The sequence below is a fragment of the Phyllostomus hastatus genome, unplaced genomic scaffold (genome assembly GCF_019186645.2).
Source record: "Phyllostomus hastatus isolate PE091 unplaced genomic scaffold, TTU_PhHast_1.1 phas_contig_159, whole genome shotgun sequence".
Lineage (NCBI taxonomy): Eukaryota > Metazoa > Chordata > Mammalia > Chiroptera > Phyllostomidae > Phyllostomus > Phyllostomus hastatus.
The window spans coordinates 2,489,030-2,515,489 of record NW_025333640.1 but is presented as its reverse complement, the minus strand read 5'-3'; the positions used below and the strand labels follow the sequence as shown (position 1 = coordinate 2,515,489).

At 52.2% G+C, this 26,460-nt stretch overlaps 1 protein-coding gene across 1 annotated transcript; it reads right to left on the bottom strand.

The window, feature by feature from the left end:
- Nucleotides 1-1,304: 1,304 nt before the first annotated feature.
- MAP2K2 (mitogen-activated protein kinase kinase 2) lies at nucleotides 1,305-26,460 on the bottom strand. The gene is made up of 11 exons (XM_045830754.1): nucleotides 26,128-26,460; nucleotides 22,486-22,696; nucleotides 16,735-16,881; nucleotides 11,487-11,564; nucleotides 10,655-10,706; nucleotides 10,445-10,569; nucleotides 9,578-9,791; nucleotides 7,216-7,280; nucleotides 5,268-5,329; nucleotides 4,140-4,185; nucleotides 1,305-1,679 (listed from the first exon to the last, which is right to left on the bottom strand). Exons 1-11 carry the CDS (start codon nucleotides 26,217-26,219, stop codon nucleotides 1,569-1,571), a joined length of 1,203 nt encoding a protein of 400 aa, XP_045686710.1. The 5' UTR covers nucleotides 26,220-26,460; the 3' UTR covers nucleotides 1,305-1,568.

Here is a 26,460-nt window from a genome sequence, read left to right as displayed (position 1 = left end):
AAGATGTGACTGTCTGTGACCAGCACCAGGCAGCCTCGGGCCAAGACTGAACTGCAGGTCCCACGTCAGGGCCCCTTTCCCCCTTCTGGGGACAGCCCTGAGGGAGCTGGGATACTCACAGAGCAACACCTTTGTTAACTTTTGGTGACCTTTTTCTTCTTTTCTAAGTCAGGTGAGACTCGGGGGGGAAAACCATGAAGTGGCGGAACCCTGGAAAACTGGTTGAAAGAACCAACTAGTCTTATCTTTGGTGACCACAGGAAAAAAACATGGGTGACTAGGCAGGTCTCCCTAAAGAAGGGTCTAGCAGTTCCCATGGGGCCACAAGCCCCTGCCCTCTGTGGCACCTTCTCCAGAAAGCCGGGAACAGCTTGGATCGCACCAGGCCAGGGCCCGCTCAGAGGGCCCTTCCCCTGAGATCCGCCAGATAAGTATCAGCTTGTTTCACGCCATCAGGAAGTATTGAGGGGGCGGCTGACAGCTTTAACATCTTCAGTTTGGAGGAGGGGAGCCTGGCCTCCCCCACTTCCTACTGTCTAAGCCCTGAAGACAGAGGCTGGCCACCCCACCAGACATGGGAACTGGGACAACCTCCTGCCACTGTTTTATTTACAGCCAGCTACGAAAGAACAGTTCAAGGGCCCAGAAGAGTGACGTGCCCTGGGTGGTCACTCTTGGTTCACTCCAGGCGAGCAGAGTTGACTGAGGGTGCCACCCGCCCACATCTGCAGGCGAGGGGAGCACAGGCCTTATCTACTGGATCGGCTGGGGGTTTCAACCACACCAACAGCTTGGAAACCCAACACTTCCTTTCCACTGAGTCGAGTGGCAGCTCGGCTGCCACTGTGAAGGCTTGAACTGACTGCTCCTAAGGCACAGGAGAGGACCAGGACCCCTTTGGGGCAGGCCACTCTGCTGACAACAGGCAGGGTTGCCTGTTCCAGGCTGCATGACAGGAGGCGGCAGTGGCCGGGGGAAAGTGGACCTCATGACAACCAACCGGCTGGCCGTTCTTTGGGGCTGCCGAGGAGCACCTTTCAGGGGGCAGGTGTCAGGCAAGGGGATGACACACAGAAATGCAAGGCAGTGCTTCCTGTTTTGTTGAAACATGCCAATGTCCTGGGGTTCCCTCTGAGGCTTCATCCCTTTGCAAAAAGGGCAAAGCCAGTTCCTGACGCCACCCGACCCCAATTTCTCTGTGGCCTGGTTGGCTGGAGGCGAGGGCTGCTTCAAGGGATGCTGCTCTTCCTGGGGTGGGACCGGAGGCTGACACCCAAAGAACAAATGGAACAAGTACAATGGGCTTGGTTTGCTTTTTCTTTCCCTGTTTTGTTTTGTGTTTTTAAACCTAGGTAAGCAGGTTCTGAGAGACAACATGGGCAGTGTCACCCTTCCCCAGAGAGCAGAGGGCCCTCGGCCGGGACAGGTGGAAGAGGAAGTGAATGTGCCGCCTGTGCCTGTGCATGTCGTCTCCTCCAGGCTCGGCAGGAGAGGGAGGGGAGGAGCCAGTCTGTCCTGGGCGGGAAGGGCAAGTAGACGGGACTCGGACAGGTCGCCTGCTGGACCCATCACACAGCAGTACGCGTAGGCGTGCTGGGCTGGTTCAGACGCAGCGTTTTACACAACCAGCCAGCAAAATCCACTTCTTCCACCTCGGACCGTTTGATGAAGCCATGGTTCTGAAAGGGAAGAAGAGGTGTTGTGAACAGCCGGGTGTCTGCAGGGAGGGGGAAGAGACCAGGCTTCTGCTCAGACCTGGCAGGCCACCCGACTAAAACCCCAAAACCAAAAGAGAAAAGTCCTCCAGCGCAGGGGGACACACTCGGGACTGGGAGAGAAAGCAAACCCAGAGCAGGGAGGTGCCGTGCCCGAAGCCACCCGGATGTAGCACAGGGTCTCTGGGGAAAAGGAGGCTGCCACAAGCCCCCTGGAACCCGTGTCTCTGCCTCAGTACTACTGACACTGGGGCCGGGTGAGTCCCTGTGGGGGGCTGCCCTGGGTACTTTGAAATGGCAACCAGCATGTCTGGCCCCCACCCACTCAATGACAGGAGTATCCCTAGTCGTGATGACCACAGATGTCAACAGACATGACCTAGTACCCCCTGCAGGCAGAGTCGCTCCAGATGAGACCATATGATCTGGAACGGAACTGCCTGTGAGGACACAAGTTCTTGCAAGTCCCATCCAGTATGGCTGCCCCCAGCCACAAAAGGCTCCTGGGACCTTTCAATATGGCTGGTGAGGCTGAAAGACAGGTTTGTGCATCCATTTGTTTTAAGTAATTTAATTTAGATAGCCACCCATGGCTGGGGGTCCCAGCAGGAACAGCAGAACACTAGACCTTTCTGGTTCTGGGCTGGGTAGGGTGAATGGAGGCTTCTCTGACCAGGGTGAACCTGAGGGGCAGCCCAGGGCAGGAGGGCAGGGCCCTGGAGTCCATGGAGGGGTCTAGTCTTCCCATGTGACATCAAGACCCCGACTGCTACCTGTATTTTTTAATTTATTTTTTAAAAATCCCCCTGGCTGGCATAGCTCAGTGGATTGAGCGCGGGCTGCGAACCAAAGTGTCGCAGGTTCCATTCCCAGTCACGGCACATGTTGGGTTGCAGTCCATGGCCCCCAGCAACCGCACATTGATGTTTCTCTTTCTCCTTCCCTTCCCTCTCTAAAAATAAATAAATAAAAAGTCTTAAAAAAAAAAAAAAAAGACACTGTGAATGCACAGTAAATGTTAAAAAAAAATTCCCTCTAAAAATGAATGAATGAATGAATGAATGAATAAATAAAATAAATCCTGCTCTGGCTGGTGTGGCTCAGTGGGTTAAACATCGGCCTGCAAACCATACGGTCACTGGTTTGATTCCCAGTCAGGGCACATGCCTGGGTTGTGGGCCAGGTCTCCACTAGGGGACACATGAGACGCAACCACACATTGATCGATGTTTCTCTCCCTCTCTTTCTTCCACTCTTCCCCTGTCTAAAAATACATAAATAAAATCTTTACAAAATAAATAAAAAATCCTCACCCGAGGATATACTTTTTAGAGAGATAGGCAGAGAGAAAGAGAGAAAGAGAGAAAGACTGATCAGTTGCCTCCCATTCAGTTGACTGGATACAGAACCTATAACCTAGTTATGTGCCCAGACTGGGAATCAAACCCATAACCTTTTGGTGTATGGGATGATGCTCCAATCAGCTGAGGCACCTTGCCAGGGCCCCAACTGCTGCCCGCGTCTTATGTAAGCTGGGGGCAGGCAAGACCACCCTCGTCTTCCTGAAGGTTGGTCCAGGTTTGGGTGAAAAGCCAAACAAGGGAACAGAACTCCTGTGGTCTCTAGAGCAACAGGAGCAGTGGTGCAAAGTTAGCCCCCAACAGCCACGAGTCTTCCTCAGGCACAGAAAGACCTGGAAGGCTGCCCTGCACAGTGCGAATGGGAAAGCTGGGGAGGGAGAAGCACTAAGCACTAGCAGGGATTTAAAGATAAACGTGTTTCTCTATTTCGTGTTTGCATCTTTTAGAGTGGCCGTGGGTTTCCTGTATCACGCACACCCTTCCCATACAGTGCTCCTGGTTAGGCTTCCTATCCTGACCATGGCAAACAGTGACTACAACCGGGACATCGTCTGTCGCCACAACTAATAGCACAGTGGGATTAGACGAGGTGCCAGGCCTTCTCAGAGGAGGTGCTGCAGGCAAGCCTGAAGAGGGACAGGAAGCATCCCCTAGGGAGAAGCAGAATCCTGTGCAAAGGTCTTGAGAGGGGAAGGTGAGTTTCAGTGGCCACCTTGGTTTTCAAGGACATTGAATGGCATGGGACATGAAAGGAAGGCACCAACTCTATGACCTCCCTGACCTGCGGGAGACTTGACAAGCCCACAGTGGCCCAGGGGACTTAGAGCCCATCATTTTCCAGAAACAATCCCACCCAGGCATGGCTCAAGTCCTTATGTTCCCCTAAGGGCTGAGAGGGCAGAGACCGCTCTGGATCATTCCCACTGTGGACAAGGAGCTCACAGGGGTCCTCCAGCACCCCAAGACAAAAGCTAGGTCAGGAGGCCTGGCCAGGGTTTTCCTTTCCTGGGAGCCCTGGGTGGCAGCCTGCGCCCCCAGTGATCCCAAAATCTGCATCACTCACCATGAGCATCTTCAGATCTGCTCGCTCGGCTGGGTTCTTAATGAGGCTGGGCGTTCCATGAGGTGGGACAAGATGGAGCATGGGGAGACAAGACAGAGCAGTTATTTTTTGGCCATGGGACTTGCTGTCACTCTGCTGCCTAGTCGCCAGGGGCGAGGGCTCCAGCACTGCCCTGTGGTGTAAGGGCAGGACGCCTTGGGCAGGGAAGGGCAGGGGTCTGAAGCCAGGACAAGACGGAAAGGGGACGAAGGTGGGGAAACCCCCAGCTGCTGCTAAGTCAGAGGCCCAGCAGCAGCCACAGCTCCGTTTCCAGTAAAACCCCCAAGCCTGGGAGTCCGATCATCAAAATGGAACTTTTTCCTCCAGAAAAGCAGAACTGCCTAAACACAGCTGCTCAAAGCAGCTTGTGGTGAATGGTAGTTCTTCAAACACAGAGAAAACCTTGCATGGATATAACAATGTTCACAAGGATAAAGGATAACTGGATCTGGCCCACACGGCATTGGCCAGAGGTCATACCAAAGGCCAGTAGCACCTTCACCCCCTGGTAGGTTTGCAGCTGCGAGTTATGCAGTCCCCAGATGGCAGCCAGCCCTGGCAGGCTGGATGGCTCTAAAGGTAAGTGGGGTGACCCTGGCCCCTCCCTCCTGGTCTCTGGCCCAAGGCCCTTTTCAGAGGGTGGGATCACCCAGAACAGATGACCACTTCCCAGAATCTGGCTAGAAAGGCTTGTTTAGAAGCTGGTGGGCAGCAGGACTTGAGGGTCTAGGGGAGTGTGCTCGAAGAAGGTGAGAACAGCTTTACTTCCAAAGTGCCCGTGATGCCGGTTCACTCCAGGAGGAGGGATGAGGTGGGGATGGCAGCTGAACACAGTGACTTAGCAGCCTTGGAAAGGGAATCTGGGCTCTCAGGTGACCACAGGTGTCCCACCGGATGCTGCCATCCACCCAGCAGTCCTGAGTAGTAGGCTTGGAAGAGGGGCCTGGGTGGGGGCCGGTAAGGAAGGGCACATCTAGGTTGATGGCTGGGAGTGTTGGTGGCCTGCCCATTCCAGGAGGCAGGTGAACTTGAGGGCCTGGCACCCAGCCCTGCCCACCCAAGACTGCACTGGAGGCTGTGGCACCTCACCATTTATTCACAAACTCCTGGAAGTCTTGGGTGAAGACACCACTGGGCAGCTTAGGAGGAGGCTGTGGGAGAGAACAGACAGGCGGGAGTCAGATGCCCACGATGACCCTAGGGTTGCAGAGTGGACTTCCCAGCGCTGTGCGTGAGGGCAGCATGGCACTCAGGGACCCTCAGGACACACCTCTCCCAGCACTGCCCCTTCACCCTGCTAGAGGTGGAGGGGGCACCCATCTCCTCTGCCAGCAGCTTCCCGGCAGGATACCAGCTCTGGCAGCCAGATTGGACTCTCCCAGGGTTTTCTTTGGAAAGCTCTCATTTGGGGGTCACACTGGTTCCACAGCGAAGGAGAGAAGGGCCCCCCTCATTTTACAGATGAGAGTGCTCTTACACTGTCTGAGCCGCCCACCTCTGTGGGTGTCTTTTTTTTTTTTTTAATTCTCACCCAAGAAAATTATTTTTTATTCTTCTAGAGAAAGGGGAAAGGAAGGTATGGAGAGATAGCAGGGGAGGTGGGGGGGGGGCAGAGAGAGAGAGACAGAGACACACTGATGTAAAAGAGAAACACCTATTGGTTGCCTTCCTGTAGGCCCCTGACCAGGGAGTCAAACCCTCAGCTTGGGCATGTGCCCTCACTAGGAATTGAACCCGTGACATTTGGTCTACAAGATGACTCTACAGCTAAGTGAGCTGCACCAGCCATGGTCTGTGGGTGTCTTGAATGAGATGTGGGTCTGAACCAAGAGGACAGCTAGTTACAGGGTTTTGGGCCTGAAAGCTGGGGAAGCCTAAGGAGCCTGGCCTGCCACACACGTCCCAGGGTGGGGACAGTCATGGGCAGGGTCAGGCCCCTGTCCGAGAGGCGGTGGGCAGAGACCATCCGAGTGAAACCCACAGGGCCTCCTCCTCAGTCCCAGGACCCAGCTGTCCCACTCAGGGTGGGAGGTGCTCACTGGATGGCACTGTCAGGTACAGGCAGAGCTGTGTCGCCAGTTACCCCGCCCTGTTCTGTCTCCACTGAAGGCTTGCCTTGACACTCAGCCCTAGGCCAAGCCCCCCACCACAGGCAGCCTGGCCGCCCTATTTCTCTGCCCTGGCTCAGAGGGCCACTGAAAACACAGGTCAGCCCAGCAGCCCGAGGGAGATGACCAGACCTCGCCAAGAGGGAGGCTTCAGGGTCAGGCCCTGAGCTACCCCTTCCCAGGTGCAGACCTCTAAGGGGGCTGCTTCCATCTTTAGGCCTTGGTTTACTTGTCAGTACAATGGGACTATTCACACCACCTTTCTAGGTGTTCTGTGCCTCCTTCCCAGAGAGGAGGGGACACCCTGACTTTCCCCAAGGAAGTGGGACTCTTTATACCCAGACTCCAAGGGGCTCAGAGAAAGAGATGCTGGGTGACAGCGATCTGGGAGCAGCCCAGCTCCTTGGCCCAAACCCTTGGTACTGGCCTTGGAGGGGGCTGCAGTGGGAATTCGAGCTTCATCTCTATGAACACAAAAACATGTCCCTCGGGGAGGGATGGATCTCTGCAGTATGGCCAGAAGTAAGGCCATGCATTTTTACACCTGATAACCTTCTATTGAAAAAGAACGTCTCCACTCTGGCTGGTGTGGCTCAGTGGACTGAGTCCTGGCTTACGAACCAAAGGGTAGCAGATTCGATTCCCAGTCTGGGCACATGCCTGGGTTGCAGGCCAGGTGCCCAGCTCGGGGCACACAAGAGGCAACCACACATTGATGTTTCTACCTCCCTTCCCCTCTCTAAAAATAAATAAAATCTTGTTAAAAAAAAAAAAAAAAAAAAGAAAGAAAGAAAGAAAACGGTCTCTGACTCTCTCCACGGACCCTTCCCCAACAAAATCTAGTCTATATGTCCTCCTCTTTTTGGGAATGCATTCCCGTAGGAACAGCGTCATTCTGTCAGCATGAAGACATGCTTTATAGTACCCACCTCATTCACAATATAGTCCAGCAGTTCGAAGATAGCCATAGCTGGCCGGCTGTCCATCCCATGACCTGCGCAGGGGAGAAACAGAAATGGGGGTGAGATGGGCAAGTGGCCAGTGTCTTTCCGCTGGGCATTAAGGTCTGAGCATGTGGAATAAGCCAGGTACTCTTCTGCCCACACTGGCCTGAACTGGGGAAGGCTCCCCTGGCCTGGCTACTAAGTTTACTTTCTAGGAAAGTAACTTCACTCCTAATGAATTAAAAAACAAAATAAAGCACCAAAATGAACAGGAGCATTGCCTGAGCAGTCAGACATTTGGCATGGCGCTGTGTCCAGGTGGTGCCAACGTCACAACCTTGTGCTCAGCGGCACAAAGGTGCAGGGTGCGGTGGTGGTGGCTTGCTGACTGTAAGTCGTGTGGCCTCATATGGAGCTTCAGGTGTAGACAGCCAATAGCCTCAGACACACCCCAGGATGAGTGGTGGGCTGGGGGTAGCTGACCTGTCCTAGACTCAGCTGGCGAGGTCTGGGTTTGGCATTTGGACTTTTGCCTTCTGTCCTGTCCTGAAATGAGCACAAGGGCTGGAGGAGGTGCTGGCAGGCCAAGGAGGCTGAGCGTGACCCACTTCTCTCAGCTGGGAAGGGGCTGGAGAAGAACACCAAGGAGGCCATTAGGGAGTTGGACTGGGAGGCACAGAGGCAAAGCCTGAGGACACCGATGGGGGCAAGATTCTCCTGTAGAGGAAATCAAAACACCCTGGCAGTCTGACTGTGGCCCCAGTAAAGGGGAAAGTCGGGATCTGAAAATACTGTGAACATCATCATCTGACAGTGTCCGTCCCTTAATGGTGAACGGACACAAAACATGGTCCATCCATACAAAGGAATCTTATTTGGCCATGAAAAGGAGGGAAGCACTGTCTTGGCTGGTGTGGCTCAGTGGATTGAACACCAGCCTGCGAACCAATGGGTCACCAGTTTGATTCCCAGTCAGGGCACATGCCTGGGTTGTAGGCCAGGTCTCCAGTGGGGGCTGCATGAGAGGCAACCACACTGACGTTTATCTCCCTCTCTTTCTCCCTCCCTTCCCCTCTAAAAATAATAAATAAAATCTTTAAAAAATATATATGTATTTTTAAAAGGAATAAAGCACTGACACTTGCTACAACATGGATGAACCCTGAAAACAAGACACTCGCCCCGGCAATGTGGCTGAGTGGATTGAGCATTGGTCTGCAAAACTGAAAGGTCGCTGGTTCAATTCCTGGTCAGGACAAGAGGCATCTGATCAATGTCTCTTCCTCTCTTTCTTCCCCTTTCTCTAAAAATAAATAAGTAAAATCTTAAAAACGAAAGAATGAAAATACAATGCCCAGTGAAAAAAGCCAAACATAAAGGCTCATACACTGCATGACTCCACTTATGTGAGACGTCTGGAACACACTCAGAGACAGTAAGTAGACTTGTGGGTGCCAGGGCTGGAGTGGGGGTAGAAATGGGGTTTCCTTTTGGGGTGATGGAATGTTCTGGAATTAGATAGAGGTGATGGTTGGATAACTAATGAAGATATCAAAATCCACTGAGTTATATAACTATATGCTTGAAAAGAGGGAATCATATGCTACTGAATTCTATCTCAATAAAACTGTTATGAAACCAACTGAGCACAGTCCATTGCATGTGCTTTTGGACTCTCATTGAACTCGACTCCCTTCCTGTCAAGTGCTGTTCCCAGGTTACCACCTTATCTGTGTCCCACCCCCTTGTCCCTCCTTCAAAGTGATGGAAGCATCAGCCTGCACCCCTTAGCCCACTGCCTCCTAGGTAACCACCAAGAACTGTTTGGGAGCCCAGTGGCCCCCCAGCCTCCTGTCCCTTCCCTTGCTGTGCTGCCTGTGTGTCCAACAAACCATCCAAGGAAATTCTGAGTCAGGTTCCCTTCAATTTTGGGTCTTCCAGGAAGGCCTGGCCCAAACACAGCAGAACGTTCGGGGCAGCGGCTGGGCAGTGGGCATACAGACATCCACCGGCCTTTTGGCCTTTCTGTATGCTTGGATATTTTTGTGATAAAATGTTGAAAAAAACCAACCCAACCAGTGGCTTGGCTGAGGGGTTGGTTTCTAGATCCCACCAGCTGGTGACAACAGGTGCAGCTGTCCCGGATGGCACAGGTCAGGGGCGCTGCTTCCAGCACGTCCCTAGAAGCCTCGGGACCATCTGAGGACTGCTGACCACAGTTAGCATGACCCAGGGGACAGGTGGTGCCAAGAGGGGCCAGAGGAGAGGCAGCTGCCATCTTCCAACATGGCATTCCCTGCACAGGTCACTGCCCATCCAAACTGGAAGGGCCAGACTTAGGCCGTACCACTGATGGGGCGTCCGGGGGGTCTTGGGCGCGGTGAGATGCTGTGAGGCTCTCCTTCTGCCCCATCAACCATGGGCCGGCCAAATATGGCCTCCAGCTCCTTGGTATCCGGCGGGGGGATGGGGTACCTTCCGATGGACAACTCTACCAGGGACAGGCCCATGCTCCAGATGTCCGACTGCACCGAGTAGTGAGTGCCTTGCAACCGCTCCGGCTGTCGGGTAAGACAGAGGAAAGAAAGGTCCAGAGGGAGACAGGTGAACACTGCAACCTGAGGTGGCTCACTGGGCCGGGGTTGCATCTGAGTGTCTCTCTACTGCTCCCTCACAACCCCATCCTGACCGCTGCCACCCCTCCAGAGACCAGAGCAATTCTGTTTCCCCCTCCACCCACCTTGGGAGACAGAAGCTTCCATCCAGGACTGGAAGCAGCCCTTTAAACCCCACACAAACCCTTGGCACTTTTGGAAAAGGATGACTGGCCCAAGAAAGACAGAAATTTCAAGACTAGAGTCTTTTTAAAAAAAATTCCAAGACAAAATTCTCAGAATTTGCTCCAACAGTCACCCAGATGTGTCCTAAAATACCCGAGGGCTAATTTCTCGGCTCAGAAATTAACTGACTACTCTCCTTGACTGGATTTCTATGACCAGTGGGAAGGACCCAGGCAGGCATTCCCAGAGACAAACCTGAGGGAGAATACGGTGGAAATTAGAATTTTGCAAAGAAGAAATCCAGCAAAGAAAGAAGAAAGTATATCATGAAGACACACAGGCTTTTGGAAAAGCTTCTGGAAAATGGGGAAGAGTCAATGGGAGAGGGAGAAAGACATGGCGGGCAGTGTTAAAATGCCTCTTGGAGGACTTACAGACATGTAGGATCGCGTTCCCACGAAGGAGTTAGCCATGGAGTCGATGAGCTGCCCGCTCACCCCAAAATCACACAGCTTGATCTCTCCTCGGGAGTTGACGAGGATGTTAGATGGTTTCACATCTGAGGGCAGAGCCAGTGGGTGAGGTGTGGCTCAGGCCCCACCCACTGGCTCCAGCGGTGCGGGAGGGGTTCCTGTGCATCTTACCTCGGTGCATAATTTGGTGCTTTTCCCGGAGATATGCCAGGCCCCGGAGAACCTGCCAGGGAGCCACAGGGTAGGAGGTCAGCAGGGCAAGCACCATGTGGGGAAGCCTCCTTGGACAGGCCTATGGGCCAGATCTGAGCGGCAACAGAGCGTGGACCAGCTCAGGAAACTCATTTTCAGACAGACAAGCAAGAGAAGAAGCAAAGTGATGGCAGTGCCACCCGCACTGGTGGGTATAGATGCCGACTTCACTGATTCTCACACGGCCACCCACCTACTCATCCACCCATGTGGCAGCCACTGCCATCTCCTCCGTCTCCAGGGAGGGCTGAGGCCCACAGAAGCTGAGACAAGGCCTGACACACTATTAGTTAGGCTGTGCGTGTCCGGCTAGCCACCCTGCCTCACAAGCTGGACCCACCCAATACGCGTCATCTGTCGAGTGCTGTGGTGCCAAGGCTGTGCTGAGGACCTTCCCCAGACTGACTGGGTAAAGGGTGTGGCGGCCCTGTCACCAAGTCAGAGAGGAAACACTCAAGATATTGCTCTGGGGGATGCCAGGTGCCTGGTACCACACCACCAGGGTCCTGGCACCTATATGGGGCAGGAAAGCATTGTTCCTATTTTATGGGCAAAGGGATGCCCCTGTTCAGTACCACAGCTGGTGGAGACTGGCGTCAGCACTCTCTCTCTTTGCAGGAGGTGAGGTGACACATACCACCAGCCTCGTGGAGAGGGCAGGAACAAGAATAAAGCAGCCTAGCATGGGGCTAGGAGCGTATGCCCACTCCCAGTGCTGTGCTGGCCAGGGGAGTGGTGCCTGCACACTCACCGCAATGCTGACCTTCCCCAGGATCTCTTCTGGAATTCTCTTGGCTTCTTTCAATACCTGGTCCAGAGAGCCACCGTCCTGGGGGCAGCACAGGAGAGAGAAAGCAAGTGCTTTGAGCAGGTGGCCGGGTGGGGCTGCTGCAGAGACGAATCCCAGAGGGACACTCAAGTGACAGGTATAGAGACGCAGCATTTCCCTGGTGCCCGGAGAGCTGATGCCTGACTTTCTCCATGGGAAACAGGGGCCAGACCACAACTAAAGGCACCCCTTGGCCTCAGGACGGCACATCTAGTGCAGAAGTGGAAAGAGTACCTGCGTGTTCCTTGTGACTCAGCCATCCTGAGGTTGCCACGACAGCAGCAGGCCCAGCCACCAGGCCTGCAACTGAAACCACCTCAAGGGCGTATGAGATAGACCTATTTACTTCTGGGTTCTTGTCACAGCCCCAGTGGGACAGGGACTAAAAGCAAAGGTGATGCCCACAAGTGCCCACCATAGGAGAAAAGCAGCTAAGCAGACTGGCCTTTCCCCTGCCACACCCCCCACTTAGTTAGGAAGGGACCTGCTGTCTCAGGGGCACAGAGAACACCTGGGGATGATAGCTCTGCCCCTTTCCTTAGGTCTTGTTCTGTACTTGCCACCCTCATGCAGGGGATTGTCCTGTAAAGGACCTGACACAGGTCATCCCAGTTGATCCTCCCTACCGCACCCTGGGCGTAGCCCCTAATCCACCTGACAATGAGGAAATAACAGAAATAACAGTCTTGTGCAAGGCTGCCTGGCAACAAATCTGGAGACCAAAACTCAGGGTGTTGCTAGCGCTGGCTGGATGCCTCCTCAGAGGTGGGGCTCTGAGGATACGCCTGCCAGGCCCCCTAGGACTTTAGGTGGACGTGGCCAAATTCCAACCACGGGCCAGAGCCTGCCGTATTCTCCTCTGCGCTCCAGAGAGGAGAGTGGAGCCTAGGCTCAGAGGTTAAGCGAGGCCAGAATTTGAACTGGCGGACAGGTGGCCCCAGAGCCTGCGTCCCCTCTACTGCACTGCTCTAGGAGCCCCACAGGTGCCACTTCTTTGGGGTACCATCTGCTTCCCTTGGGGGTGAGGAGAAGCCTCTGAGATGCCCAGGTCTCCCCTCTCTGGCACTACAGCTGTGCTCGTGATGGAGAGATCCAGAAAACCCAATGCACTCTGAAGCCTTAAGAATGTGTGTGACTCTGTCAACAAGTAAGGGACCCAAATTTGTAGAGGGTGGGTGTGGCCGAGGAGGGACCCAGGAAGGTGAGCCTCCTCTGACCAGGGTGCCCAGCCCACTCCGCTCTACCTGCAGGGCGAGATGGAAATTCCTTCTATTCTTCTCATTTCTTGTTTTATCAATCAACCTTAAAAGAATTAAAAAAAATTTTTAAACTGTAATCCCTGTTCCTTAACACAGGTCCTTTCATTCCGAATTTTCACAGAGGTGCGTGACACTCACTGAGTAAGGACTTGCAGGGGACACCTCCAGGGAGGCTATGGTGGGCCAGGAGTCAGGCCAGGGTCTCAGGAGTTAACGCAAAGCATCTCTGTGAAGGACACTACTGCTTACTCTACAGGGTGTCCCCCTTGGCACTGGGAACCCTGGGCCAGGCCATTATCTGTAGGGGTTGCCCTGGATTCTGTGGAGTGTCGAACAGCATCCCGGACCTCCACCAGCATCTCCTTAGTTGTGACAATGTCCCCAGGCTCCCTGGTCTACACCTAAGAAGGTAACTCATTCACTCAAGTCACATGCACAGGATGTGGTGCAGGAGATGTCACAACTAGGTCTTTTTGACCCCAAATCTATCTTTATTCGTGACCATACAGTTTCATTTTGTGTGCATGTGTTTTAAATGTTCTTAAAATCTTACTTTTATCAAGCAGGTAGTACATGAACATGTATTTTTATAAAAGTTTAAGTGTAACTAAGTAACACTCTGATCCCCCAGTGATTCCACTTGCCCCCCTCCAAGTGTGACTAACAGTGTTCCAGATCCTTCTGCACATTTGCATACACATCCATATGCACAGAGAAAGAGAGTTTTAAATACATACGCAAGTGGGTTCATATCATGCATCTTTTCCCCGCTGGGGATTTTCTAATTTGGTTCACATGGGCGGACTTTGTTTCTACTGCAGAGCAGCCCAGTGGCATTCCCCCCCCCCCCCGTCCCCTACTGACGATGGGTTTGATTTTTCATTCTTACAGAAGTGGGGGCACATTCTTCAGTGGATTTGACTAGAGCCTCTCAGTGGTCAGTAAGCAGCTCCCCAGCTACTCTGCCCTGAGGTACCTGCTGTCCCCTGGGTCCATGCCTGAGTTTCTCCCATAACAGTCTCAGGCCACCCGGAAACTGCTAGCCCTGCTGTCCCCAAGCTCCAAAGGCCAATGCACTCTGGCTAGATGAGGCATAACGTTCTCTGCTGAATCTGGGCTTTATTATCAATGAGGGATCTTTTCTCAAAAGCTGCAGCCGGAACCTTCCCGAGGATAAATAAGAGCCAACTCCCACATGGCCCTGTGCAGACATGGAGCCTTGCCCTCCACCTGGGAACAGTTCCACAATGTGGGATACTGATCAGGTGGGATGTCACCATGGTGAAAAAAGAGAAATGAAAGTGACAGAGAAATATGGAAAACTGACCCCAGTGATGATGGTGATATTTACTCAACATCTAGTGTGAGCAGGGCCAGGGGAAGGCACTACCTCCACCTTTGGCTTGATGGGCAAGAAGGGGTGAGAATCCCATCCAGAGCCACGTGCTGAGAGGTGGGCAGTGGGGCTCAGGCCTGACCCCAGGGTGCTGTCTCCACCGCCATGTGGAGTGCCCCACAATGCGGCACAGGAACACACAAAGAAGAAATGTCCCACCAACAGGGAAAACCTACGCACATACGGATCAACTCTGGAGGGGTTTATTTGATGTGAAAATACTACAAGAAGTGGTGACAGCAAAGCCCCTTCATTGATCTGGAGTCATTTGCTCTCTTCCTACACTCCTCACCAAGCCCCCCTCTTTAAGCTCATCTCAATCCTGAAAACCAGTGGCCTCCTAGTTTCGTGCAGCATAACTCCAATCAGGAGAAAGCAGGGGAGAGCGCAGGCCTCGACTTAGCTTGTCTTTTGACTGAGGCATTATATAGTTGTTCTATCCTGGTATGCTTGGTACAAAAGTGAACCAAAAAATCCAACTAGGAACTTTTAAAGGATGAGCACGATAAATAAACACAATGGCTAGTACTCGCCCTCTGCCTCCTGGTAGCTTGGACTGCGTGCTGCTGAGGTGCAGACACCTAGTACTGGAAATTGATGTTTTACATTCACCAAGAACAGAACGGGGAGCAGAGAGGTGCCAGACTATGCCACTCCTCCTTTTATGCAAGGGAAGGAGGTGCCTTCAAATTCTCTCTCTCTTTTTAAAAAATATTTTATTTGTTTACTTTTAGAGACGGGAAAGGAGGAAGAGAGGGAGAAAACATCAGTGTGTGAGAGATATAGGTTGCCTCTCACAGGGCCCCCAACCAGAGACCTGGCCTGCAACCCAGGCATGTGCCCAGACTGGGAATTGAACCAGCGACCTTTCAGTTCACAGGCTGGTGCTCAGTCCACTGAACCACACCAGCCAGGGCTCAAATTCTCATGATGTTCAGGGAGAATAGGTAGGGGTGGCCAAGAGCACAGGAGAGGAGGGAAAAAGGAGGGAGGAGAGGAGGGGGAGAAGGGAGAGCAGGGAGGGGAGGAAGGAGGAGGGGCTGCAGTACAGAGGCTCCCCTCAGACCACAGAGTGACTTCCGTCCTTTCCCCTACTTGATTCTTGTCTACACAATGACTTTGCCCTACAGGCAGGCAGATAGGATCTCCCTCTCCCAGGTGAGGAATGGGGCTCCTGCAGGCCTGGTGGGGATCTCAGGCTGGGTACGGGCAAAGCACATGGGCAGTGCCTTCTAGCGGGCACTCCCTCCCAGCTGTCAGCCGTTACCCCATGAAGCCCGCTCACAATGCATTTGTGCAGGCACTTGCTCAAATTTGTTTCCTGCCTTCATTACAAAACTGTCACGGGTAGCACATTTGCAAGACATAACCGAAGCTGTCACTGAAGCTGTGGTCCCTAAAGCCATGCTGCATCCTGGTTTTGCAAGGGCTCTGCCAGGCTGGAGCCTGTCATCCAGCCAGGGAGCAGGCAGTCTGGGACCCATCAACTGGGCTCTGCAGAGGGTCGGAGGCATTTCCCCTCAAGGCCTTCAGCCCTGACCACTTCTGCTTTTGTTACACCCAATCCCACCCATTTTTGAGCTTCAAGACCAGAGTTTCTTAACCAGGGGGTGCAGCTGACTTCACTCTGGTGGTTTTAAAAAAAGATGGGTGCCTACACTCCACCCCAGAGCTTTTAATTCCACAGATCTGAGCTAGGTGCAAACCCAGGCTTTATCTTTAAAACAGCTCCTTGGCCCTGGCTGGGTATCTCAGTTGGTTAGAGTGTTGTCCTGATATACCACGGTCACGGGTTTGATGGCCAGGCAGGTCACATACAAGAAGCAACCAAAGAATGCCTAAGTAAGTGGAACGACAAATCAATGTCTGCCTCTGTGTCTCTCTCCCTTCTCTAAACACAAAATGAAATACCCCCAGCTCCTAAATGGTTGTACACATACTCTCTTTAGAAGGCACTTTGGAGACATTGATCAAAATTTCAATCACACGCACCCTTGGGCCCTACAGTTTGACTGGTACCACTTTATCCCTCAGGGATATTTGCTTCTGTGCAAGAACATTTGAGGCACCATCATTCTAAATGGGGCAGTGACTTCAGTGTCCACAAATAGAAGAGTTTAATAAATTCCCTTACAGGAATATGCGGGTGCCAGAACACTGGACAGTGGCAAAAAAGAGCCAGCCAGCTCCCCATACGCCGACAGGAAAGGATTTGTACCTTGTACCCAGAGAAGGAGGAAATTGGGAGGAGGGCGTCTGGTGTTTAAAAACGAAGGAAATCTATACCTATATGTTAACGCACCACTGACTAGCTCCAGGAGGACTGCCCTGGAAAGAGGTGCACTGTGGTCTCTAAGGACAGGACCCTGTCAAACACAGGCAGGAGACCTCCTTTCACAGGCCACCTTCTCATTCTATGTGAACCCTTTATCCTGTCGTATCTCCCTGGCTGTAAGCCCAGGTGGCTCTAGGGACAGTGGCTGGGCCCTGGTGCAGGGTGCCCCGTTGCACTCACCATGTGCTCCATGCAGATGCTAATCTCCCCGTCACTGTAGAAGGCCCCGTAGAAGCCCACGATGTACGGGGAGTTACACTCGTGCAGCACCTGCAGCTCACGGATGATCTGGTTCCGGATGGCCGGCTTGATCTCCAAGTGAATCAGCTGCAAGGAAATGAGGAGCAGGTTCAGGAGCAGGCTGCTGAGGGGCACTAGGGAGGGAGAGGGGGCACTTCGGCTCTCTGCCCTTGAGGTGCTCGTAACAGCATTAAAGATCAATCACCAATCCACTTACAGGTATCTATCTACCCAGGAGAACTGAAAGCACACATCCATGCACACACTTGTATGTGTTCATAGCAGTGATTCACAATTGCTAATATATGGAAGCAATACAAGTGTCCACCAACTGGTGAATGAACAAATGAAATGTGGTCCATCTAGGCAATGGAATATTACTCAACCCTGAAAAGGAGAAGCATGGACACTTGCTACAATGTGGATGGACCCTGAAAACATGCTCAGTGAGAGAAGCCAGACACAGAAGACCACAGAGCATAATTCCACTTATATGAATTGTCCAGAACAGGCAGATACAGGGACAGGAAGTGGATTTACAGTTGCCAGGGGCTGGGGCTTCTCTGGGGGTGATAGAAATGTTCTAAAATTGGTCCTGGTGATGGATGTGCAATGCTGTGAATATACTAAAAACACTGAATTATATACTCTAAAAGGGTAAATGTTCTAGTAAGTGAATTATATCTCAATAAAACTATTAAAAGCAAACAACAAACAAACCATCAACAGAGCAAACATTTTTCAGCTGGTCCAGGGGAAGCTCTGTTCCGAGGAGCTTTCTTCCCACCAAATCTTTTGAAGGGCTAGCCTTTCCTAGGACCCAGCCCAGGGAATGGAATGGCAGGGGACTACTTCACCTCTGCTCAGCCCCTCATTCAAGGGTGGGTTTCTCTGGAGCCCTTCCCACCTCCAGGCTAGAGACAGAAGCAGAGAGAGACTCTGGGCACTTCCCGAGGTTCCTAGCTGCCCTTCCACTTGAGTTCAAGCTCCCAGCCACGACTGTCACCAAATTCATTACATCTCAAAAGGTGAGAAATCAAAGGACCATCTGGAGACACTCAGAAAAGGCAGTGGACAAAATGCCAAGAGTAGCACTTAACTGCAAACCCTAAGCAAGCCAAGATCCACTGCCCAGCAAAACAGAGTGAAGGCTGTGGGTCCAGGTCCTGGCTTCTTCGAATCCTCGATGTATTGGCCATTGTGATGAGAAAAAGGGGTGATTTATACCCTTTAATCAGAGAGGCAGAGCCCATCACAGGTATCTGAAAATGACTGCCATCAACTCAACAGACATTTACATAGAGTTGGTTACAAGGGTCAGCGATGAGGAGACAGATGACAGAGATGACCCTGTTCAGAGACATGTCAGTAGGAAGTAGGAGAAGCAGATGACACAAGACCAGTTATGGTGGAGGTGCCCCAATGGCAGAATCATGGAGAGATAGCCCAGGACTCAGATGACTCAGGGGCCAGCACTCCAGAAAGAGGGACAAAGAGTTGGCTGTTTGAGGGCATAAAGGGGTGTGTATTGAGTTCGGGGGCAGGGGCAGCACAGGGTGTGTGTGGAGAGGTGCACCTGCTCATAGATCCATGCCAATGACCCTTGCAACCTTGAGAACTATGGCAGGTCCTAGAAGTAGGGTATCTGGTGGCCCGGCCACACCCAGGCAGTGACTTCTTAACTGGGGCCCTCCAGCTCTCAGGGCCCCTCAGGCACTTGCTTCTCGACCCAATCCAGTCCGCAGAGCCCAGCCCTGGCTATACTCCCTGGGACACTGCACACTCCCCATGGCCACCCCCAGGGCAGCAATCACACGAGAACTCCAGCACGCTCTCTCCTTCAGTGAGACTGCACCTGCGAGATGCCTGACATGTGTATGCACACATGCTTTGAAAAGATGAGATGCTGGATCTGAAAATGAAGCTTTGATGTTTTGCGTGGAAGGTGGGAGGCTGATGGATGGGCAATGCAGGGTGATGGAGACCTGTGCTGTCCGACAGAAATACACCATGAGCCACATATGTAATTTTAAAATCCTTTAGTTGCCATATTAATAAAGTAAAAAGAAACAGGTGAAATGAAGTTTTCAAGTCTTTTAACTCAATGCAACATATCAAAAAAATAATGATCTGCAATCAACATAAAAATATTAATGAGTTGTGGGTTTTTTTGGCACACATATAGCATGCCTTGATTCAAATGAAACTGCATTTCAGGGGCTCAGTAACCGTTCTCGACCAAGAACTTGAAAGGAGCCAGAGATGAATCAGTAGCAGGGGAGCGAGAATCCACCAGGCTTTTAAAGGAGAAGAGGAAGGGGTGGATGAAACCAGGCATAACTGGATGGGATCCCAGAGGTCCTGGAAGCCTGGAGTTGGGCGAATGTGAAACAAGACCCCAGGAAGTTAGAGGCTTTTGGGAAAGATGTGGTAAAGAGGGAACATAGGGGCTGTTGCTATGTGATCTATTTCACTGGGTCCATCATATGTGGGGCTTGTAAAGCAAAGCTTCTGGATCGAACAGGAGCCACCCCTAGGAGTAGGAATGGGAAGATAGGGGCATGTTTCTGAGCACATGTGCTTACAATCTGCCCTGATGATAACCCCGGGGGTGAGGGGTGGGGGTAGTAACTGCCCTCCCTGCACTGATGAGCAAGTTCAGGTTCTGAGACATTGAATTTCGTTCCCAGGGACACACAGCTGGTGAGCAGTCAGGTCAGGATTGGGCCTGAGTTCACAGATGGCCAGAGCCTATGCCCTTTCACCGCACCGTTCCAGGATCAGAATGGTGCTGGGAATTCAAACCAAACACCAAGCTTGTCTAGGAGTTTAAGGCAGTTTCTACAGCAGGATAGGAGATCTGAGCTAGGATCAGGGATGGGGGGTACAAACTAGCCCCCCATCAAGAGAGACAGTGATTCTGGAGGCAAAGCCCTGACAGCTTCCACAGGGTCAGGGTCAGCCACAAAGGTTCAAACCCAATTCAGGTAAGACCCAACCCAACTTTAGTTTTCTCACCTGTAAAATGAAGCGGTTGCTCCACTTATTTATTTGGTTGCTCCATTTACATGAGAACACGTGTCAAGGTTCTAGAGCTGGCTTTGACACAGAGCAATCACTTGAAAGATGGTAGCTAGTATTATTATGTGGCCTTGGGTGGGTCACATGACCTTCATTATAGAAGCAAGTGCACATTCCTCTGCTCTAAGTAGAGGGCGGGGTCGTCAAGGGAGCCATGCATGTGTAACAAACATGTGAAACTCTTTGAAGATCTCCCCTGGCCCAAGTCATCACACAGAGGTTTTGTTCCTAGGGCCCTCGGAAGGACGCACGAGTAGGAGAGCTGTGCTGAGTACAGAAAACATTCATGAACAAGCCTGACTGTAGAAATAGGCCGGTTTTCTTAGGGCCTTACCGAACTGGTCTTGCTGCTTCCCCAGCCCGCCCTACTGGTTAGGATGATCCTTTGCCAATTGCAGGGACTGGAGGGACGCTGGCCCACAGAGCAGGAGTGGTATGGGCGTCCAGGAGCTCCACCCAGCCTTCACCCTCACACCTGTGGGCAGGCCACCTTTGGAGATCTGATAATCCTACACACTCATAATGCGTGGAATTCATCCCAGTCTTCCTGGGAAATTCGTAATTCCAACCAGGATAGCAGAGAAAAGACTGAGGTCACTGTTTCTAAAAAAACCATTTTGTCTCATCAGTTTTGCCATGTACCCTCAGCTGAATAAAAGCAACAGACCTCCCAAGTGGACTGGCACTCCAGATGGGTTAAAAGGAGCCTCTGACCCCGAGAGACCAGTCCAGGGCTCGTGGGCCACAGGGAGTTACAGCCCAGAACCACCAATCGTCGAGACAGCCTTCTTGTTCAATGTATTCGCCAAACGCCTGCAACAACCCACACTGCTCTGACCCTGTGCTGGGAGGAGGAGGTTAAAGTCTATTGGGAACAAAACCTGAGGTCCTGACCCCCATTTTTTGGACCCTTAAAAAGAAGTTTATTTTGAAAGAATTAAAGCAGCACAGGAAAATTGCAAAAACAGCAGTCTCATGTGCTCTTCACTCAGCTCCCCCCAACAGCGACATCTTCCGAGACTAAAGGGCCATACCAGAAGCTGGCATTGGGACAGCACTGCTCCCTCAACTGCAGAACTCGTCTGTCTCCATTTTAAACTCCCAAGTCTTACTTTGCAGGCTGTCATAAAGCTGTAGACAGACTGCTGGGCTCACATTTATACAAGGCACACTGGGATGCCTGATACACCTCAGCTGGGCCAACAGAACCCCTGGGTCCCTAATATAAACTCTGACCAGAACTCTTCTCAAGTCCCCCCTTCCCACCACAGTCAGAACCTCACATCTGCCTTTTATTCCTGGTGCTTCAGGCAGTGGCAGACCAGAGACTTCTGGGGCTGCTCTGGTTTTGAAAAGGCTGCCTGCACTAAGGGGACAGAAATAGGTTTCGGGAGGGAGGGCAGTACTCTAGAGGCAGGAGAAATAGCTACAGAGTTAAATCTCAATGGAAACCAAGCACATCATTCCCAGGAAAGGCGGAACCTGTGCTGATCCACTGGGCCTAGGGTGGTCAGGTTTCTGAGAATACAATTGGGAAATGATGGGACAGTGGGCTTCCAGGAAGAGGTGGCTTTCTAAGTCTAAAAGAACATGACTGTACGAACTAAGCAATTTATCAACACGAAGTTCCCTCAGTTATGTGTTTAGGAGTCTATGTCCCCAGAAGGTCACACCCTCCTCTTCTCACTCCCTACATCTCCCAGGAGTTATTCCCGCATGTTTAGTGGGACATTGCATTGGGCACCCAGATGAGGGAGGCTTGGGACTTCTCAGAGCCAAGGTTTGTACTAAAGAGTAGGTTGATGGTTAACTTAATGTGTCCCCAGTATCCAGCTGTCTGGTCAAACACAAGTCTAGATGTCACTGGGAAGGTATTTTTTTTAGATGTATTTTAATGTGGAAATCCTAAGGATCCAAGAAAAGCAGGTGACTCTCCTATAAGTGGGCAGCCTCATCCAATCAGTCCAAGGCTCAAAGACAGAGGTCATTCTGCCTCCAGTGGCCTTCAGACTTGAGCTGCAACAACAGCTCTTTCCTGGGTCTCCAGCCTGCTGACCTGCCCTGCACATTTCACACTTGCCATGATCAAACAAGCCAGTCCCTTAAAATGCCTCCCCCCACCCCATCTCCACACCCTTGTGGTCCTGCTTATCTGCAGAACTCTGACTCGTACAGGTGGTTTAGTTACCCCACTGCCCAGGGACCATCGCAGCGAAGGCCCTGTCCTGGGCCTGCAGTCCTTTCTCCTGGTTGTGAATTCAGGGTGACACCAGTTCTAAGGGGACTTGAATGTCCTCCCTTCTTTCCGAAAACTCCACTCACTTTCTGGGAATCTGAATTTAAGCCGTCCCCAAAGACAGAAGTCAGTGATGGAAGGGAAGAGCTGCTTGGGCAAGCCGGCATTGCCACATTCTAACTGGAAGCCAAGCTCATTTTCCGGAACGAGAACCCACCGCTGATGGGAGGGCTTCTGAGCCCAGGAGCCAGTCAGAAGGCAGAGGCTGGTACCTTTCAAACTGCTCTCCCGTTTCTAGGGGGACCTGCCCCCACCACATGCCGCCCACAGAGCATGGGGACAGAATGCCTGCTTTGCCACTGGCCACCTCTCACCTTTCTTGCCATGATGAGGCCTGAAGGTCTGTGCTGGACCTTGGTGACAACCCCGCCATTCCCGGCTCCCAGCTCTGAGATCCTTTCGAAGTCATCATCCTTGAGCTCCCCAACCTTGGCCTTCTGGGTGAGGAAGGCTTCTAGCCGCTTCTTCTGCTGCTCATCAAGCTCTAGCTCCTCTAGCTTCTTCTGGAGGTCCACCAAGTTTGCTCTGCAGAGACCCCAAGGACAAGGGTTAGTGAAGAGTGTATGAGTTATTGAAATGACTCAACCTGAGCTGAGGCTACCATGTGATCACTGAGTGCCAAGCCCTCCCTGGGTTTGCAGCCAGGAGGATGCAGAGATGAATCAAACTTGATTCTTGGGCTTGAGGGGCTGATGATCTAGCAGAAAAGAAAGACCACCTGCAGGCACACAGCTGCCCAGAGGAGAAGGCTGACTCCCCAAGAACTGAGGATACCACCTCTCTCCCTGCTCGCAAAGGTTAGGAAACCTTAGATCCTGGAGGACCAGCTCTGGTTCAATGGCACTGGTACCAGACTGAGGAGCCTTCCTTCCTGATGCAAGGCTCCCGACCACACTGGAAGGAGACATGGAACCGGGGAAAAACGAATGGGCATCAGGTAAGTGAAGGCCCAGGCCAGGACACCTGTCTTCATGAGGATAAGAGGGCAAACTCATTTTTAAAAAATTGTATATTATTGTTTGTGCTATTACAGTTGCCCCAATTTTCCTCCCTTTGCCCCCCCCCTCAGGAAAAGCAACCTCATTTTCAGTGGTCTCAGAGCAAAGAGCAAGAACCAATGGGCAGAAGGTAGAAGTTGTAATTTACATGAATTACACATGGACTCTAGAGGGGAAAAAGAGGGGCCTGATTTAAACAGTGTAGACAGTTCCAGAGCATTATACGCAACCAGCACACTCTTATTATACCCTGAGCACTGCTGTAAACATCAGGCATTCACACACACGCATTCCTGGGCCTAGTTATTTAAAAACCCACATGTACACTGGGCACTTTACTGAGTGATTCAAGGAATTCTGAAAGGAAATTTCAACAATCAGCTATTTTCACTAGTGTCTTGAGTTTGAGCCAAATCCTGGAGTAAAAAGCAGCTCCCTGAAACAAGCAGGTAGACTTCTGCTCAATGAACATAAGAACTAATCCAGTGCTGTCCAAAAGCTAGAATGTATGCTATGTGTGCAATTTAAAATTTACAGCCACGTTAAAAAAATATACATCAAGTGAAATTATTTTAATACATTTGATTTAACCCATCAAAAATATAATAATAATTTTCCATATGCAATAAATATAAACAAATGACATATATTTACTACTTTTTTTCATATCAGGTCTTTGAAATTCAGGATGTATGTTATACTTATAGCTGCCTTGAATTTGGACAAGCCACATTTTAGTGGCTACTGTGCTGGAGAGGGAGTACAGCTCTGAGAAAAGTCTCTACAGGAAAATGGGCCACCTGGGACAGTCCTCGGCCACCAACTCCTGAGGGTGTCTAAGCTAAGGTTGACTGCCCACCCAGGGAAGATCTCATACAGGGGACCTGAGCAAGAGATTGAAGGGGGAGCCTGGGTGTTCTCTCAGGAACTTTCCAATCCTAACGTGACTGTAACTTGCCTACAATTTAAAGAGGTTCAAGGAAAGGGGCACACAGGCCAGGAACGAGATGACCTGTCACTGGGCAATGTCACCTGAGCTGGTACTGCAAAGAGGTGGCTGAGAGGCGGTGGGTGGGTGTCATTTCCTGAGTGAGTACCAGAGCTTTGTAAATACCATCACACCATCTTGTTTAATTCTCAGGATCCTCCTAGGAGGTGGATCTCTTGTAGACCCAGACCACATATATGGGAATAGGCTCAGAGAGGTTAAGTAACTAGCCCGAGGGTCACAGTACAAGGAAGTGGCAGTGCCTGGAATCAAACCTGTATCCTCCCTGATTGCACAGCATGTGCTCATAGCCCCTGCTCCTCACAGTGTCCCCCTGAGCCAAGTTCGAGGACCTAGTAGGTATTCCCTGATGCCTGAACTGAGACCTTGATGAAAAAGGAATGAGGACACTGATGGATGGAAGAGGGAAGGCGAAGAATGAATGGATGTGACAGCTCCGTTCACTGGAGGGTTGAAAGGCAACTTTTGAGGCCAGACTCTGGAAGATCTGCCCTATGACATCTAAAATGCATTCTGAAGTCAGCTGATTAATCCATTTTAAATTTAATGGCAAGTCAACTGTGGTTATAAAAAACCCTGGAATCCCAACGGCTGGCTTCCTCCACTACAGAAATTCTTAAAGGGATGGAAATCACACACCAGATAGAAGAGAATATGAAGAAAGAGCTACCTCGTAAGAGGAAGAGCAGACTTTTGAACATAAGGAACATGTCCCCACATTGAGTTACGTGCTTGGAGACAGAGAAAGACGTCAATACGCACATCAAGGCTCACCTCCTAACCCTTACCCAGGCTGTGAAGGGCCAAGTCCCAAGGGAGGCACTAAACACACACCATTCACCCTTCCCAGCCAGTTCTCCTGGTGGTCACACCACAAATACGGCAGAGGGACCCCGGCCAGGGGCCTCTGGGACTGTCCTGCTCTGCTCCACCATGCAGGACAGGACTGGGGAGGCTCTAGGGATTTCTGGGGCCAGGCAGTCACCCTGGCATGACCTCGCTTTCCCTGACACAGTGAGATTCTGTTGTCCTGTAACCTCACCACCCTGAGATGCTCCTTTCTCCGCCCCTTTCCCCACAGATCCTCCAGTCTCCCTCAAATGCCTCGGACCCTCAAATCTCTTGCACTGCTCCAGCCCCTGGAAGCTTTGCTGAATTATTCAATCCAGAATCTCTGCTTATCTGCTGTCCGGGATCCCAGCAGGCCCCCCATTTCTTTCCTCTGTGCCTCCTATTTCCCTTTACATCCCTATCCCCCAAATTTTCCTCACTCCCTGCTTCCCCAGGCCTCCTGGCCTCCTCACCACTCTCCCCAGCTTCAGGGGCTTCTCCCCCGCCCCCAACTAGCAGGATCTTCTCAGGCTTCCTTCCCCCCAAATTCCTTCAAAGAGCTCCCCCACCCCACCCCTCAGGGATCCCTCCCACATCCTCGTCTCTCAGGCAAACCTTTCCCTTCATCTAGTATGGACTTCCTCACCCCCAGGGACCTCACTTACCCTGCCCTGAGAAAGCAAGGACCCCCTCCCTCCACCTCACCGTTCAGGGACTCCCGGCCTTTGATTTCACTACTAGGGACCGCCTGACCCACCTTCTCCCAGCCGCTTACCCCGAATTCACTATTCAGGGACACGCAACTCCATTCTCACTGCTCAGAGGCCCCACACCCCATCTTTTTTCCTGCAGGGACCTCATTTCACCCCCATTCACTACTAGGGACCCCCTTACCAAAATTTCACTATTTAGGGCCCTTCGCCCCCACTTTTCCCCTCAGGAACCTCCCCTCACTGCGACCTCACTTCCAAGACTCCCTCCCCACGGACTTCATCACTCAAGGACTCCACCCCTCCCACCCACCCCATCCTCTCTTCTCGCGGACCCTCTCTACCCCACCTCACAACCAAAGGGGATCCGCCCCCCCCGCCCGTCCTCACCCGCCCTGGCTCACTCACTCGGAGGCGCCCTCGCTGGTGGGGGACGGGCCCTCGGCGATGGCGGGGTTGATGGTGAGCGCCGGCAGCACCGGCTTCCTCCGGGCCAGCATCGGGGCTCCGCGAGCCGGCGGCAGCGGCGCCTCTAGCCGGGGCCCATAGGGGGCGGGCCGGGAGCGGGCGGCGCCGACAGGATCCGGGAGCTGAAGCCGTGGGCTAGGCCGGCGTCGAGGAAGCGAGGGCCGAGGCGTTGCAGACGAGGGCCCACGGGCACCAAGCGGCGCTGGGGCTGAGGCCCACGAGCCGCAGCCGGCGCCGAGGCCCGACCGAGGCTGACGCTGCAGCGGAGCCCGG